A 13,524-nucleotide genomic window follows, 5' to 3' on the forward strand; every position below is an offset into this window, starting at 1 on the left:
CAAGCCGGCGGCCGACGTCAAACTCCGCTGAGCTGCACCGGCATCAACAGCACCGCAGCCCGCGCATCACTACCTCTACCGCCGTCGCCAGATACCCCCAGACGCTCAATTGCTCCCGCACGCGCCGCAACCATGTCCGACACTCCTTCTCAGCCTATCGCGCCCATCCCGCGCACCACCCGCCCATTGAGCGAGGGTCTCCTCAACGAGAAGGTACATATGACCGCGTAGACATGCGACTGCATCCGTTACGAACCTTGGAGGCTGCTTTCAGGGATTTGTTAGCTATGATGGGGGCCGGAGGCCCCGATTGCAGCTCCAGAAGACTTACGCGATAAGCTGTCACATGCGTAGGAACAAACAGCTAACAGTAATGCGCAGTGGGACCGCTGCCTCTCCTCGATGCTCATCCGCTCTGGCCTCGGTCTGTCCTTCGGTATCGTCTTCTCTGTCCTCCTCTTCAAGCGCCGCGCGTGGCCCGCGACAGTCGGTCTTGGTTTCGGTGCTGGACGTGCGTGGGAGGAGTGCGACAACGTCAGTCCACATAGCCAGAGACTCTATTGGCAGTCACTAACCCTCTACAGTCGTTCAAGCGTGCTGCATCGCCCGCTAAGGATGGTCTCCGCGTCGTCAGGCCGTAAGCGAATGACATACAGCAATGTCGAGAGTGGGTTCCTTCAGCATAATGAGTTTGGTACACGAAAAGCGCGTTGTACAGTATGGCACGGTATAGAGAGACTTGGAATTTAACGCTGTATATCTGGCACCCATCGCATGCTCCTCACAAAGTTCACAAGCACGTGCTGTAAGGACTCGATAGGACTAATGCTACAGTAGTATATTCCTGACTGCGAAATCAGAGTAAGTTGTTCAGCCTTCAACAATATGCTGATACCCATTTCGGAGGGAAGAGGGACGTGTCGGAATATAGCATGCGTTCTTCTTGCACAGACGCCCACAGAGGGCTTGGTCGTTCGCCACATTTGAGGGCCACCACACGCAGAGTTCGGAAGGTGCTCAGATTGACAGAAGACACGTTTTCGAGACTTCAAGGCTTGGTTCTACATTACTAGAACTTGAGACAACAAGCGATTCGACAAAGCAGTCCTCAGCCATGATCCTGTCGGCGAAATGTACGTGGCTGAAGTGAACGAGCTCACACCAAGCCAATCCTGGCTTGACTTCCTTCTTTGCGTGCCTGACCGTACTTTTCGCTCCCTAGATCCGCGACGGCTATTCGCTCGCAAGGGAATGCGCAACTCAGTATTCGCTTCTGGATCATATCAGCGGACTGCAACAGTTTCCACCATAAGACAACACACGACTTACCCTTCTGTCAGAACTACCTTCCCATTTCCCCGCATCACACCAGGCCTCTGCTCGTTTCCCGTTTTCACCATGCCTTCCATGCATTCCTTCTGTATTCCACTTTACCTCACCAACTTCGAACTTCAGGACGTCACCCTCACCAGACGCAATAGTCAGCCTTTTATCGTCCAGTAACCCCGCCACTGCAAAAATACGCTTTTGATCAAGCCGGGTGTAGCTATTAAACGCTGTAGCTGGGCGATGTGAAGCCACGTCGATAGTCATGCTGTTCGCATGGTCAACGATCGTATTCAATTGAATATAATCTAATGACGATTGCTGATGGTGCCAGAGTATGAATGTGCACCTGTCATTCAGAAGGCTCGCATCAGAGAAGGCGGAGCGGGGGGCTGAAGGGAGGAGCGCTGCAGTGGCGAGGGTCGAAACAGTAACGAGGAGTACGAAAAGCATTCTCGACGCCTTTGTAAAGCTGTATCGCGGTGGCCGGATGTTTCAGATGTAGAACGTTTCGTATCGTGCGCGGTGAGCTGTGAGTACCTCCTTGGTCATGTGAAAGGTATCTGCGGGGTTGGAGCTACCCAGCTAGAGCCGCATACGTCAGAGGTCTGTCTGCACTTGCACGTTCTCATCGTACGATGTGTTCTGGGCTGAAACTGCATACTGTATTAAGGCAATGTGCTTCATTCGTGCGGATGGTTCACGTATCGCCTGGCCCTGTACTGCATCCTTTCTCGTTCATGTCCGCCCTAGACTTCACATGCATGCAGTGCAAGGGGCGTATGCAAGCTAGTTATCAGCTAGCTCTGCATAAAAATAATCCAATAATCAGTGCAGTGAACCTTCTGTATTTGTGGCCGTGGGGTGTTGCTGGAAGAGGCGAGTCTGGTAACTGCCTGTGTCAGCTGGACTAAGCCGCTTTGGTACCAGATGCATATCGGCTCCCCTTCTTTTCCCTGGTCTCCACCACAACCGTCTTGAACAGGCACGTCCAACCAGCCACTTGTCAAAATAGAGCATCAGGTAAGACTCTCTCGTTAAACTGTATACACTCGACTGGAGTTATACAATCATAGTTCTGCGGCTTGTTGGCTGCAATGAAGCAGGTTTGGATCCTACAAACTGCCAAATAGCCAATTATACTGTACGTACCCTGGTGCAGTAAGTAGCCTCTGAGTTTGAACCAACATCGGCAATCCGGAACGTTTGACGGTCGATCTACCTCTCATACTGTGCTCCCCCGCGGCATGCAAGGATCAGCTTTCGAGTATCAACACTTGTTACCCGGTGCAGGTCCCAGATCGTTCCGTCTTACATACCCGCCGTTGTGGCTGCCCCGATCCGGACCAACCAAAGCCTTTTGACAAGGGTATAGATTTACACCCGACGTGCATGCCTGCGAGATACCAATGCAGCAACGCAGATCAATTTCACATCTTCGTCGCTGGACAACTGCAGATATTTCCGGTGTGGCTTACAACAGTCCAATACTGTAGCGGAACCTAATAAACGTGGGGGTTGGGTACCACTCCCGCCTCAGGGTCCTAGTTCATGAATGGAGCATCTTTGTTCCTCACCACTGAACACGAGTCCGAGACTAAAGGGGACTGTCTGAAGGTATCTCTCACACGGCAGTCAGTACTTCAGACTAACCACGATTCCGAGGTATTGGCTGCTCCTAGATTCCAATACAGCTGACGATCTCCGACTTGATCTGATCCAATGCAGACACCGTTGACCTTGTTGTAGATGCTCTTGTCTGTACTGCTTACGGCTCGCTGATTATACCTGCCCTGAACTGTCCTTTGGATCTGACATTACCTTTGGTGGCTGACCGTTGCATCATATGCACAGATACGTATACATTTTCGGCTTTGGCCGCAGACCCTTCAAGGTTGGTACCCTACCGAGCTTCCAGGGTGGATACGATGCGTAATCTTGCTGATTCAAAGGTATTTGATGCGGCGCCAAAGCACTCCCCGCTGTATTTGCGATGCCAGTGATAGTCATCTAGTGTCCAGACTCTATTTCAGCTTACTAAAAACGTTCGGATCACCCAGTCAATCACACACTCACAATGCAGAAACCAGCCAGAGCGATCGCTACCCATATGAAGGAGCGCGAGCGCCTTCCTGTCGTCCCACAGTCACCTCACTACGTGCCACAATCCGATGTGGAGAGCAACTTGTCGTCGCAGAAGGCGTCAACCAATAGTAACCACACAGGTCTCTCAAAAGTTGAGCGAGACATCAGACCTGAGCCAGCCTCCGAGTTCTCAATGAACACGATTCAGCTCATCGCGTTCATCTCCGTCACTTGCGTCTCTCAGCTGCTGTCTCTGAGCGCTATGAACCAAACTGTAGCTCCAGTCGTCTTGCTCGCCCACTACTTCAACGTACCAAATCCTGGCGAATTGAGCTGGTTCTCAGCTGCATATAGTATGAGTGTTGGGACGTTCATACTACCAGCTGGTGAGCTCGCCTCATGACACACGCTGTATTGGCACTGACACCAAAGCAGGTCGATTAGGCGATATGTATGGACACAAAAGGATCTATCTCCTTGGTTGGCTGTGGTTCTCTGTGTTCAGTCTGATAACAGGATTCGCTTATGCATGGGGCAGCATTGTCTTCAGCACATTGCGCGCGCTTCAGGGCATTGGTAAGTGCAACACAAACGGCTCAGTCATGTTCTGACCATCGCAGGTCCTGCTTTGTTAATCCCGAACGCTGTTGCTTTAATTGGGCGCACTTTGCCTGCGGGCGAGAAGCGTATGATTGGATTTGCATGCTTCGGCGCCTGCGGACCACTTGGTGCAGCCTTAGGTGCAGTCTTCTCGGCTTTGATTGCTGAGCACTGGTGGTGGCCATGCAATTTTTGGGTCTTGTCTTTCGTCGCTCTCATCGTCATGGGTGTTGCTTACCTTGTGTTGCCAACAGACTTTACGCGGGAGAACGAACTGAGATCCGAGAAACCGAGCTTTGATTACTGGGGTACATTCACAGGCGTCACTGGATTGATCCTCGTCAATATGGCGTTGAATCAGGCTCCTCTAGTGCTTTGGTCCACGCCGTACATCGGAGCTCTTTTGGCTGTTGGCAGCTTATTGCTGATTGCGTTCATAGTCGTGGAGCTGAAGGTTACCGACCCTCTGGTACCGATTCGTGGCCTTTCTCGAGACGCGGTCTTCGCATTGAGCTGCATTGTGGTAGGCTGGGCATCACACGGGTCAGTTCATGTGTTCATTTCCACCATCCACAGCTTACCCGAGACAGCATATGGGCATACAATCTGTACCTCTTCCTCGAGCTCCTACGCGGACAATCCGCTCTCCTAACATCCGCCCAAACATCACCCGTGGCCATCACTGGTATTCTCTTCGCTTTCTCTACTGTCTGGCTTATACAACGCCTGGGCGTAGCGTACGTCATGCTCCTCTCTATGATCTTCTTCGCGGTAGGCGCTCTGCTCCTGGCCACCATGCCGCTGCATCAGACCTACTGGGCCCAGACATTTGTATCCGTGCTCATCATGCCCGGGGCAATGAATCTCAGCTACCCGGCGGCGAACATGCTGATGTCCACTGCGCTGCCTAAGGAGAAACAGGGCGTGGCGGCTAGTCTTGTGAGTACTCTCGTCAACTATAGTATCTCTGCTGGCCTGGGTTTCGCGGGGAGCATCGATAGGTATACCACAGATGCTGCGTTTGGGGGCCTACGGGACGGGAATGTGTCACATGGTATGTGGGCCTCAGATGAACGTGCAGATCGGATCCGGCTCGAAGGGCTACGCTCTTCATTTTGGTTTGCAGTCGGCTTGGGTGGTTTGGGGGTCATTGTTGCAAGCTTCTTCGTTGTGGTGGTGAAGCGAAGATCGAGAGCTGGACTGCGGCGTGGCTAACGTGGTATACGGCGCTGAAAACAATTTGGCATCCCATAAGCCTTCTCTTCCTAATTTTTCGGGTTATCACGGGCTAAAATAGGAGGTTCTGTTCCCGTTCCGCAGCTCCTGGTTAGACGTATCTAGTCTTTCTGGTAACTTCTGTCCTTGTGTTTAGATCTCGGTAATCTCATGCTCTATTCAATCTGTGACACGCGAAGTACACTCTTCTCCTCACCACACCACTCGACAACCTGCAGACTCCCCGTTACTACCTCGCTCTCACGCAACACCTCGCCCAGCTGCTGCAAAGGCTTCGCACGCGTATCCCTCATGCGCAGGATCCTGAGATTCCTCGCATTCCCCTCAGTCAGCGCACCCATAACATTACGAAGATCCACCTCACTCATCGGCTCAGGGCATACCCACGTACCCGAAGACTCACACGAAGGATGGCTACTATCCATCTCGATATCCAGTTCCTCCAGACCCAACAAACTCGGCAACACCTTCTTCAAGATCGTAAGCGGTCTGCGCTTCTTCCGCTCTTCTCTATTCTTTGCCCATTTCTCTTTGCGTATCTGCCGCTCGGCCGGAGTCTCGGTTCTGTCATCGCTACTGCTGTCCAAAGCCTCGATGCTGTCCCGCCAGCGGTCGATTGCACCCCGGAAAGCGAGCGAGCGCAAACCTGTCTGCGCGGGAGTACACGCTACGATATCTGGCAGGCACTGCTCGATACCCGAGAAGCTCCCCACATGCAGCGTGAGAGAGTGTATCGGGCGGTTTGCCGCGGTATCGAAGTAGTCGGTGAGCGGGTGCGTACTTCCGCCGGCCTTAATCAGAGTATGCAGATTCGGGAGCGCTGAGGCAGGCAGTCGCGCGTCTAGCTTGCCACCCTCGTCGTCGTAAGGGCCGTCAACGCGCTCCTCAAGGCTCGTCAGACCAGGGTGGCGCACGAGGAAGTCGTTGTATGCATTGTGATTGTGCTCGATGTTAAGACCGCACACGTGCAGGTGTGTGAGATCAGGGAACGTCCACGCCCATGATATGTTCGTGAGCTGGCAGTGTTCCAGATCGCCCAGTGGCCATTCGAAGCGCAGAGACTCGAGGTGTGGGCTTGCGTGCAAGAGGGCGTCAATGGTGCTTCCGTTACATCCATTCCATGCGTGCGCGCTGCTGGTGTCTAGTTGCAATGTCTTGAGGAGCGGGAAAGCTGTGTTGGGAGGCAGGGGGCCGAGGGTGTGCACTTCGTGGCAGAAGAAGTCCAGGTGCAGTGTCACGAGGGTCGGCGCGTGGGCGTACAATGCGGTCCAGAAGCTCTGCGGGCGTGTGAAAACTCGATATAGTAACAACGGTGCCGGCCAGGTGAAAGACGTGAGGCGTCCATTGTAGGTTTTGATCAAGTCGAGGAGAGTGATGATGGGGCCACAGAGCGTGGATGCATCAGTGACAGTAACAGACGTCCTTGCCAGTGGCGAAGAACTGGTGTCTTTGTTGGTAGCCGAGATTTCTAGTTGCTTTCTTGCAGCATCAGCTAACTCTTCGGCCTCGTCGAGGGTCTCGTAGTATCTCGTCATGTCGATGAAGACACTTGAGATTCTTGATGCTTGCTCGCCCAGGGCAAGAACTTGGTCAATCAGCTCGTCTGCAGTCGTGATATCGTAGATCTCGATTTTGAGCTGCGTGTCTCCTTCGATGGTGTTGTTGCACATCGCAGAAGCCTTTGATGTTGCCATTTCCGCTGCTGTTGCAGTAACTAGGCAACGGACTTGACTGGGTGAGGTTCGAGTTGTAAGGTTGTTTGAGAGTTTGTTGGTATCTTGCTAATAAATACAGGACTCATAAGTGGGGCCGATTGAGAGAAGGGCGGTCGCGCTGCCTGGAGATGGTGCCTTGCCATAAGCGGCGCGGGTCGCTTCACGGCTGAGCGTGCACGTGGGACTTGTTCTCTTGTTTTCCATGTTGTAGGTCGATCCCTCTGTATGACTGTGCGATATGTGCGCTCTCAGTACGCACTGAGGATTAGTTACATGGTACCCAACTTGAAGGTCAGTATAAGTTTGGACGTTTCATTGCGTTGATTGAGTCGTTTGTTCATGATATTTGACATACGCCCACACTCAGAAGATGATAAACAACACCGGGACGTAATGCCCAGTAGATTTGGTCGTAACGCCGTACGCCTCTCCCATTTTGCACAGTAAGAATCCAACATGCAGCCATGCATCAGGAAATGCTACACGCATCACATGCTCCTGTCGCAGCGCTTACTTGCGCACCGTCTTTGCCGCCTTGGAAACCAGCTTCTGCAGCTCGCCATATGCCTCCTCGAATTCCTTTGTGTCGTCGTCCTTGACGTCCTTAGCCTTCTTGCCTGACCCGGCCTTTGCAACCATGACCACGGAGGTGGGCCTCTTCGTTGCGCTGGCCTCTCCAAGCTGTGCGCGCGACTTGATGTAGATGTAAGGAATGCCGTGGTCTTCGCACAGGACGGGGATGTGCGAGATAACATCCATAGGCGAGATGTCGGCGGCGATGACGACGATGGCAGACGGGTCGTTAATGTCGGCGGTGTTTCCAGAGCCTTGCGACTTGCGGAGAGCCTTGACGACTTCCTTGACACCACGGCGGAGAGTCTTGGTCTTTGCGGCTATTGGAAACGTCAGTAAGCCGTTTGGACGCGCAACTGCGTATGCTAGGAGAAGGAGTGGGACGTACACTTCTTGACAGTCTTGAGGATCTTCTTGACCTCCTTGTCGTTGTCTGCGAGAGGGAAGGCGAAGGGGACAAGTGCGCCGGAGGGCTCGTCACCCTCTGCAGCAACACCGCTGTCAATCTCCATCATGGAGACCTCAGGCTCCTCAATTGCGGCCGAGAGAGCATCTGTGACATCCTTGCTCTTCTTGTCCTTCTTCTCCTTCTTAGGCTTCGAGACACCGTCAGTCTCCGCACGCTTCTCTTTCTTTTCCTTCTTGTCCTTCTTCTCCTTCTTCAGCTTCTTCTCTTCGATTTCCTTGGCCATTGTGAATTCGACAAACTCTATAACTGTGACAAGATGGGTATGTAGTGCGTGGGAGGAATGGGGAGCAAGCGACAGGATGGTTGCAAGCTGATGCTGTGCTGTGCGCAGCTCCACTCAACTTTTTGCGAAAATCGAAATTTAGCGTCTTGGCATTTGCAGCGGTCCGCACTCTGGCGCGCATGAGGAAGTGACCGTTGGACATGGGCACAAATACCTCCACAAATTGACAACAAGGTTATCTATCTAATGACCGTATCATACTCGTTATCTTCTACCTCACATGCTGCTTCGATTATTGAAGGCTGCCTGCACAGTACTCTAGAATTTTTCACAACCTTGAGGACCCTTTCAAGGCACAACATTTCAAGTCACGCACCGGAAGAGCCACAGATCATGTTGCACATTCACATGATGTTTCTCAGAGAACAATTTTTATACACGAAAGTCCTGACATGAAAACGCACGCCTTCACTCCTGCGTCATCAATCTACTACCTAAGTACCCTCCTCCTCCGTCGCCGCGAAGACAATAAGCAGGTGCGTATGGTATATGCAGAAGGAAACCCAGCCGTAACAGATACGAAATACGAATATAAGAACAAGTATTATCGGAATGCAGCCGACGCTGCTCGCAGGCAGACCGATTTGAACCGAAACGCACTTGGGGCCAGCCTCAGAACCGGTCCAGAAAGCCAAAGGGTATGAGCGAGAGGAAAGATATTAGAGGGATGCCAGAACGAAATGAGCCTGAGCTCGAGTGTGTAACTCTGGACCAGATCGCCCCAATGCGCCGTGTTACTTCGATCTGAAGAGAGAAAACAATAAAATGACACCGAACTCCATGCCATGCCTCCCGAATGCAGAGAGATGACGAGATGAGAAGAGGACTGCTGCAATCTAGCAAAGAAACGGAAAAAATAGAAGGATATGTCATCATGTGGCTAGTAAGCCATTTGCATCTCAAGGACTTGCACGGCGCCGGACGCCAATGGCGAGGCTGATCCAGACCTCGAGGACATTGCGTCCTCGTAGCCTACAAGCGCTTGCGAGTGGAGTTTGAAGGCTTCGCCCATGAGTTTGGTGATTCTGCCGCTCGTTAGTATGATGCTTCGCGGCTGGAAAAGAACGAACTTACCCCCATACAACCACTTCGTCAATCATGCTGCCCCATAACCGTGCAACGGTAGAGCTCAGCTTAGCGCCGTAAACATCGACCGAGTCATCGTCGAACAAGTTACGCAACTTGTTGTACATGGCCAGCTCTTCTTCATTTGCGGGCTCTTCGTCGTGTTCCAGACGGTACAGCCAGAGTGTGAGAATCACCACAAGATCCATGCCTGCGAGCGGGTGCTCAATGCTCCAGTTGGTAGCAGAGGTGCGTGCGACCCAACGGATGCCTTGCACTGCTGCTACCTCGATGCAGTCAAAGCATTCCTGAATGACCTTGATCATCTCTTGCGAACGCTGGACCTTATCGCGCGCATTAGTCATAGCTGCCGCAACTTCGTAAGAGTCGTGATAGCGAAGGGCCTCTTGGATGGACTTCAGGTCGACAACAAGTCGAGCTCGTGTGTTACGGTAAAGCGCCATAGCGTTGAAGATCAAAGGATGCCCCTTGTGAGGCGCGCTCAGACGAACCACGACGGTCTCTGGCTCGCACAAATCAAGTGACTTCTCCCAAGTCTCTAGCGCAAGGCGAAGCTTGTACTCAGTAACAACATCCTGAAGTGCCTCGGGGCTGCGCTTGTGGTACCAAACTTCCAGGAACAAGGCGTTGATCATAACACGAGTCGCAAACGCACTATAACGTGCAGTCTCGCCCTGAAACAGGTTGTCATGCGCCTGGCGGAAAGTGATGATCTTCGACACGGCAAGAGCCTCGCGCCATGCCTCCTCATCTTCGCCACTCATGGTCCAGAGAGACTCTGAAGACGGCAGCTCCAGTGTGTCAAACTCATTGAAGCCCATGGCGGGTGTGTGATTGTAGGTCAATGTCAAGAGACCAAAGAAGATGTACACGGCGTAGTAGGTACGGCGGCACTGCTCGTCCTCGATCCACTCCTGATGACTCGGCTGAGCACCTTCACGGGCTTCAGAGCGGATCTTGAGCTCGTAACGGTTACCTGCAACCATGTTCGCGAGAAGACTCTTGATAGAGCAAGCCCACTCGAGACCCTTTGGGTCGCCGCTCCAGCTGGAGAATTGCATGTTCAGCAGAGTGCTCTGCATGGTCCACAGCGGACATTTTCGCGAGCTGAAGTTCTCCTTGTTCTGCAAGAACTGGTTGACAAGTACCTTGGAGCCAATGTGCAGCATGTATGCCTGGTCCTGGTCAAAGATGTAGAGAGCGCCGATCGAAAGCACGGCCAGCAGCAGCGGCGCAGCGACCTCGGTGGGGTGGAACGTCGCCGGGTGCAGAAAGGGCAGGTGGTGGTGGAACAGGTCGAAGTACGTCTTGAGCAGACGGTTCAGCGTGTTAAGGCTGGGCAGGTGGAACGTATCCAGGAGCGCGTTCTCGCTGTCGTACTGCTTGATGTTGTCGTAGACCTTGCGGCACTGCTCCTCGGACTCGAGCTGGGGCGCGCTCGTCATGGTCAGTGCTTGGCTGGGGCCGGGCGACTTGCGGTAGTCGACGGGCGAGACCGGGCCGAGCATGGACGGGTACGGCGACAGCGGATTGGGGGTGCCGAGGTTGTTCTCGCTCATGGACGGGAAGGTGGGCGCGAGGGCCGTGTTGCCGGACATGGTGCGCTCCATCATGGGCGCCAGGTGGCTGTGCGGATGGAACGACGAGTGGGTCTTCTGCTGCGGCTCGGGCTCGGACTGCGGCACCATCGAGTCGCGCCAGGGCATCTGCGGCAGCATGTTCTGGCCGGGCGCCGTGTACGGGACCTGGGCGGCGGACGGCTCCATGTGCTGCGGGCCGGCAGGCGAGATGACGGGGTCGGCGTGGTCGAGCACCATCTCGGGCTCCTGGCTGGCCATGGCCTTGTGGTGGAAGTCGGTCATCAGCATGGCGGCCGTCTCGATGTCGACGTCGACCATGCCGTCCTCGCTGGCGTCGAGCTGGTCGAGCGGCGGGGCATCGAGGGGCAGCGCGCTCTTGGGCGCGGGCGCGGCGGCGTCGAGGGCCTTGTTGCTGGCGCGGCGCTTCTGCTCGCTGGGCAGCGGCGCACCGCCGTCTTTGGCGTGGACGGTGCGGTCGTGGCGCAGCAGCAGGTCGCGGCGCACAAAGGTGCTGCGGCACTTGAGGCACTTGAAGGGCCGCTCTTTGGTGTCTGGTGAGGGGCAGTTAGCAACAGCAACACCGTGGGCCCCGCAGCGCGCACCGCGCAACGTCCCGCATCAGTAAACAGCTACCCCGCGCTCCAAACACAGAGCTCCATCAGACACGGGCGCCACGGGAGGGAGGACTTACGGGAGCGCTCGTGGCGGCTGCGGTGCTCGCTCCTGCTGAAGGCGCGGTTGCAGAACTGGCACTTGTACTTCTTCTCCGGCGCGCCGGTTTTGCGTGCGGCGGCGGGCGCGGCGGTGGAGGCCATTGCGGCGGGCATGTGCGGCACGCGGCAGGCTGCTCGCAGGTCTGACGGCGAGATGGCTCGAGGGCCGGGCGCGCGCGGGCGTTGGCGTTAGGGCGTGGTGATGGCTGCGGTGAAGCTGGCGGGTCCGTCTCTCATTCCGCGAAAGGGCATGCGAACGGCGAGGGAGCACCGGGGGCGGCCGGCGGACGGTGGTGCAGGGCGGCGGCGGCTCCAGAGGGCTGCGCGCGCAAGGGAAGATAGGGTCGAGGATGGGATGGATGTCGGGCGCGAGGTGCTGCGCGATGGCGGAGGCGAGGAGGCCAAAAGGCTAAGATGGCCTGTGCAGCCAGTGCCCCTCGAAGCGTGCCCGCGACCGACCAGCCACCCCATGATCGTGGAATTAATACGCCGCGGAAACAGGCGCTAGGCCAGCTGGAACGGCCCTGTCATACCCGTCTTACAGCGTGGCAACGATACAGGAGGCACTCGTTGGGCGGGCTGCGCTGCTGCTGCTGGTCGGCCAGCAGCTGCGGCCCACGCAGGTGCAGCAGGTGCAGCAGGTGCAGCAGGTGCAGCCTCGCCCAAGCTGCGCCGGCCCTGATTGCCCTCTATCTGGTGCACAGGCTGTGCTTTCCACGGACACCGGCGCCCATCACGAACGCTGCCACATCTCAGGTGCTCTCTGGCATGGCCCAGACTCGCTCCCAGCTGGACGCTGTTGCGCGTCGCCGCCCACGGCCCAGTTGTTTTTCGCCCACGGTCTGATTCGAACATGGTTGCGCCGCACCACACCTGTCAACGGCGGTACCCGTCATCCACTCGTCGCACAGCGTGAAGAAAAAGCGGTAAGGAGCCTCAGACTGCTTTTACCTCTTGCAGTGGTAGTTTGCACGTTGCCAGCTATCAGATGCATGGGCGCGCTCACCGCCTCACGTATTGCTGCATCGATACTGACATAGCAGGTCAGCAATACCTACTTACCGTTTCACCCTCTCGGCCGTGTCGTTCGATTCGATGACGCCGGCGTAGAAAAGGGGCTGCCCTTCTTGCTGGCATTGATGACGCCAGGGCTGCCGTCAACCTTTCACCAGCACCCGACAACGTCGCAGCTACGAGCAATTTTAAGACGCCCAGCAGCACTAGGGCGATCGTCGCGGACTTGTTCCTGGAAGTCTATCCATTCCATCGGGCTAGGGAGCCGCTCCTCCCCGGACCCACCCTGGACTTACTTAGTACCGGCCCACCAGCTGCAGTCTGCCAGATGGCAGCGCCCGCAGAAACTCAATTATCAGCCAGAAGTCGTGTTCGTGTCAAGGTTCAGCCGGCACTCCTGTCTCATCAACAACGCAATTCTTCGCGTCATGACATGTCGATACAGGTTGACATCACTAACCGTCAGAGAGCATCGCGAACCTGCAATGCCCCGCCAGCCCGCCTTTATGTCCGTTAAGTCGACATAGTAAGGATCCCTAGGTGCGTCGCCCTGGATGGAGTGACCCGCAGCCTAGTCGCCAAACGGCATCGCCAGAGATCGACGTGCTGTCTTCACCGTCACACCGTCTGCTACCCAGACGATTCGGTAGCAAGTCTCATCCGGCTCATCTCGAAGCCCCTCCAAACCATCATCCGACCCCTCTCTCAGTGTTCCCTGCTCATGAGGGGCTCTGCTTATCACCGTCAGCCCCCGCGCTAGAACGTCTGTAGAAGAAAAGGACCGCGTTGGCCTCCTGATGCAATCTGTGGAAATGGCGACGGATCGCTGCCGCGTTGCCGTGGG

The 13,524-nt window shown here is 55.2% G+C and overlaps 6 protein-coding genes across 6 annotated transcripts; 2 read left to right on the forward strand and 4 right to left on the reverse strand.

Annotated features, from left to right (window-relative positions):
* Positions 1-132: 132 nt before the first annotated feature.
* On the forward strand, positions 133-641 carry C7974DRAFT_408734 (uncharacterized protein; the record flags this gene model as incomplete). Its single annotated transcript, XM_046143349.1, has 3 exons — positions 133-213; positions 382-534; positions 585-641. 3 exons carry the CDS (start codon positions 133-135, stop codon positions 639-641), a joined length of 291 nt encoding a protein of 96 aa, XP_046001147.1.
* Positions 642-953: 312 nt separating this feature from the next.
* On the reverse strand, positions 954-1,871 carry C7974DRAFT_96269 (uncharacterized protein). Its single transcript, XM_046147603.1, has 2 exons — positions 1,330-1,871; positions 954-1,273 (listed from the first exon to the last, which is right to left on the reverse strand). The coding sequence occupies exons 1-2, from the start codon at positions 1,777-1,779 to the stop codon at positions 1,157-1,159; spliced, it is 567 nt and encodes a 188-aa protein (XP_046001148.1). The 5' UTR covers positions 1,780-1,871; the 3' UTR covers positions 954-1,156.
* A 1,532-nt stretch (positions 1,872-3,403) lies between these two features.
* On the forward strand, positions 3,404-5,226 carry C7974DRAFT_408735 (uncharacterized protein; the record flags this gene model as incomplete). Its single annotated transcript, XM_046143350.1, has 4 exons — positions 3,404-3,797; positions 3,847-3,987; positions 4,032-4,554; positions 4,602-5,226. The coding sequence occupies 4 exons, from the start codon at positions 3,404-3,406 to the stop codon at positions 5,224-5,226; spliced, it is 1,683 nt and encodes a 560-aa protein (XP_046001149.1).
* A 176-nt stretch (positions 5,227-5,402) lies between these two features.
* C7974DRAFT_408736 (uncharacterized protein) lies at positions 5,403-6,941 on the reverse strand (the record flags this gene model as incomplete). The annotated part of the gene is made up of 1 exon (XM_046143351.1): positions 5,403-6,941. The coding sequence occupies one exon, from the start codon at positions 6,939-6,941 to the stop codon at positions 5,403-5,405; it is 1,539 nt and encodes a 512-aa protein (XP_046001150.1).
* Positions 6,942-7,196: 255 nt separating this feature from the next.
* C7974DRAFT_446549 (50S ribosomal protein L30e-like protein) lies at positions 7,197-8,227 on the reverse strand (the record flags this gene model as incomplete). Its single annotated transcript, XM_046145602.1, has 2 exons — positions 7,197-7,855; positions 7,924-8,227. 2 exons carry the CDS (start codon positions 8,225-8,227, stop codon positions 7,473-7,475), a joined length of 687 nt encoding a protein of 228 aa, XP_046001151.1. The 3' UTR covers positions 7,197-7,472.
* Positions 8,228-9,049: 822 nt separating this feature from the next.
* Positions 9,050-12,109, reverse strand: C7974DRAFT_96335 (fungal-specific transcription factor domain-containing protein). Its single transcript, XM_046147604.1, has 3 exons — positions 11,645-12,109; positions 9,362-11,504; positions 9,050-9,312 (listed from the first exon to the last, which is right to left on the reverse strand). The coding sequence occupies exons 1-3, from the start codon at positions 11,778-11,780 to the stop codon at positions 9,168-9,170; spliced, it is 2,424 nt and encodes an 807-aa protein (XP_046001152.1). The 5' UTR covers positions 11,781-12,109; the 3' UTR covers positions 9,050-9,167.
* Positions 12,110-13,524: the final 1,415 nt, after the last annotated feature.

This window comes from Boeremia exigua, assembly GCF_020726555.1.
Source record: "Boeremia exigua strain MPI-SDFR-AT-0100 chromosome Unknown C7974scaffold_2, whole genome shotgun sequence".
Taxonomy (NCBI): Eukaryota; Fungi; Ascomycota; class Dothideomycetes; order Pleosporales; family Didymellaceae; genus Boeremia; species Boeremia exigua.

Coding starts and splice junctions, on each gene's coding strand:
- C7974DRAFT_96335 (XM_046147604.1), bottom strand. CDS start 11,780: ATGCCCGCCGCAATGGCCTCCACCGCCGCGCCCGCCGCCGCACGCAAA. Junction 11,505..11,644: donor CAGCCGCCACGAGCGCTCCC/GTAAGTCCTCCC, acceptor GCCCCTCACCAG/ACACCAAAGAGCGGCCCTTC. Junction 9,313..9,361: donor GACGAAGTGGTTGTATGGGG/GTAAGTTCGTTC, acceptor AACGAGCGGCAG/AATCACCAAACTCATGGGCG.
- C7974DRAFT_96269 (XM_046147603.1), bottom strand. CDS start 1,779: ATGCTTTTCGTACTCCTCGTTACTGTTTCGACCCTCGCCACTGCAGCG. Junction 1,274..1,329: donor AAGGTAGTTCTGACAGAAGG/GTAAGTCGTGTG, acceptor GATATGATCCAG/AAGCGAATACTGAGTTGCGC.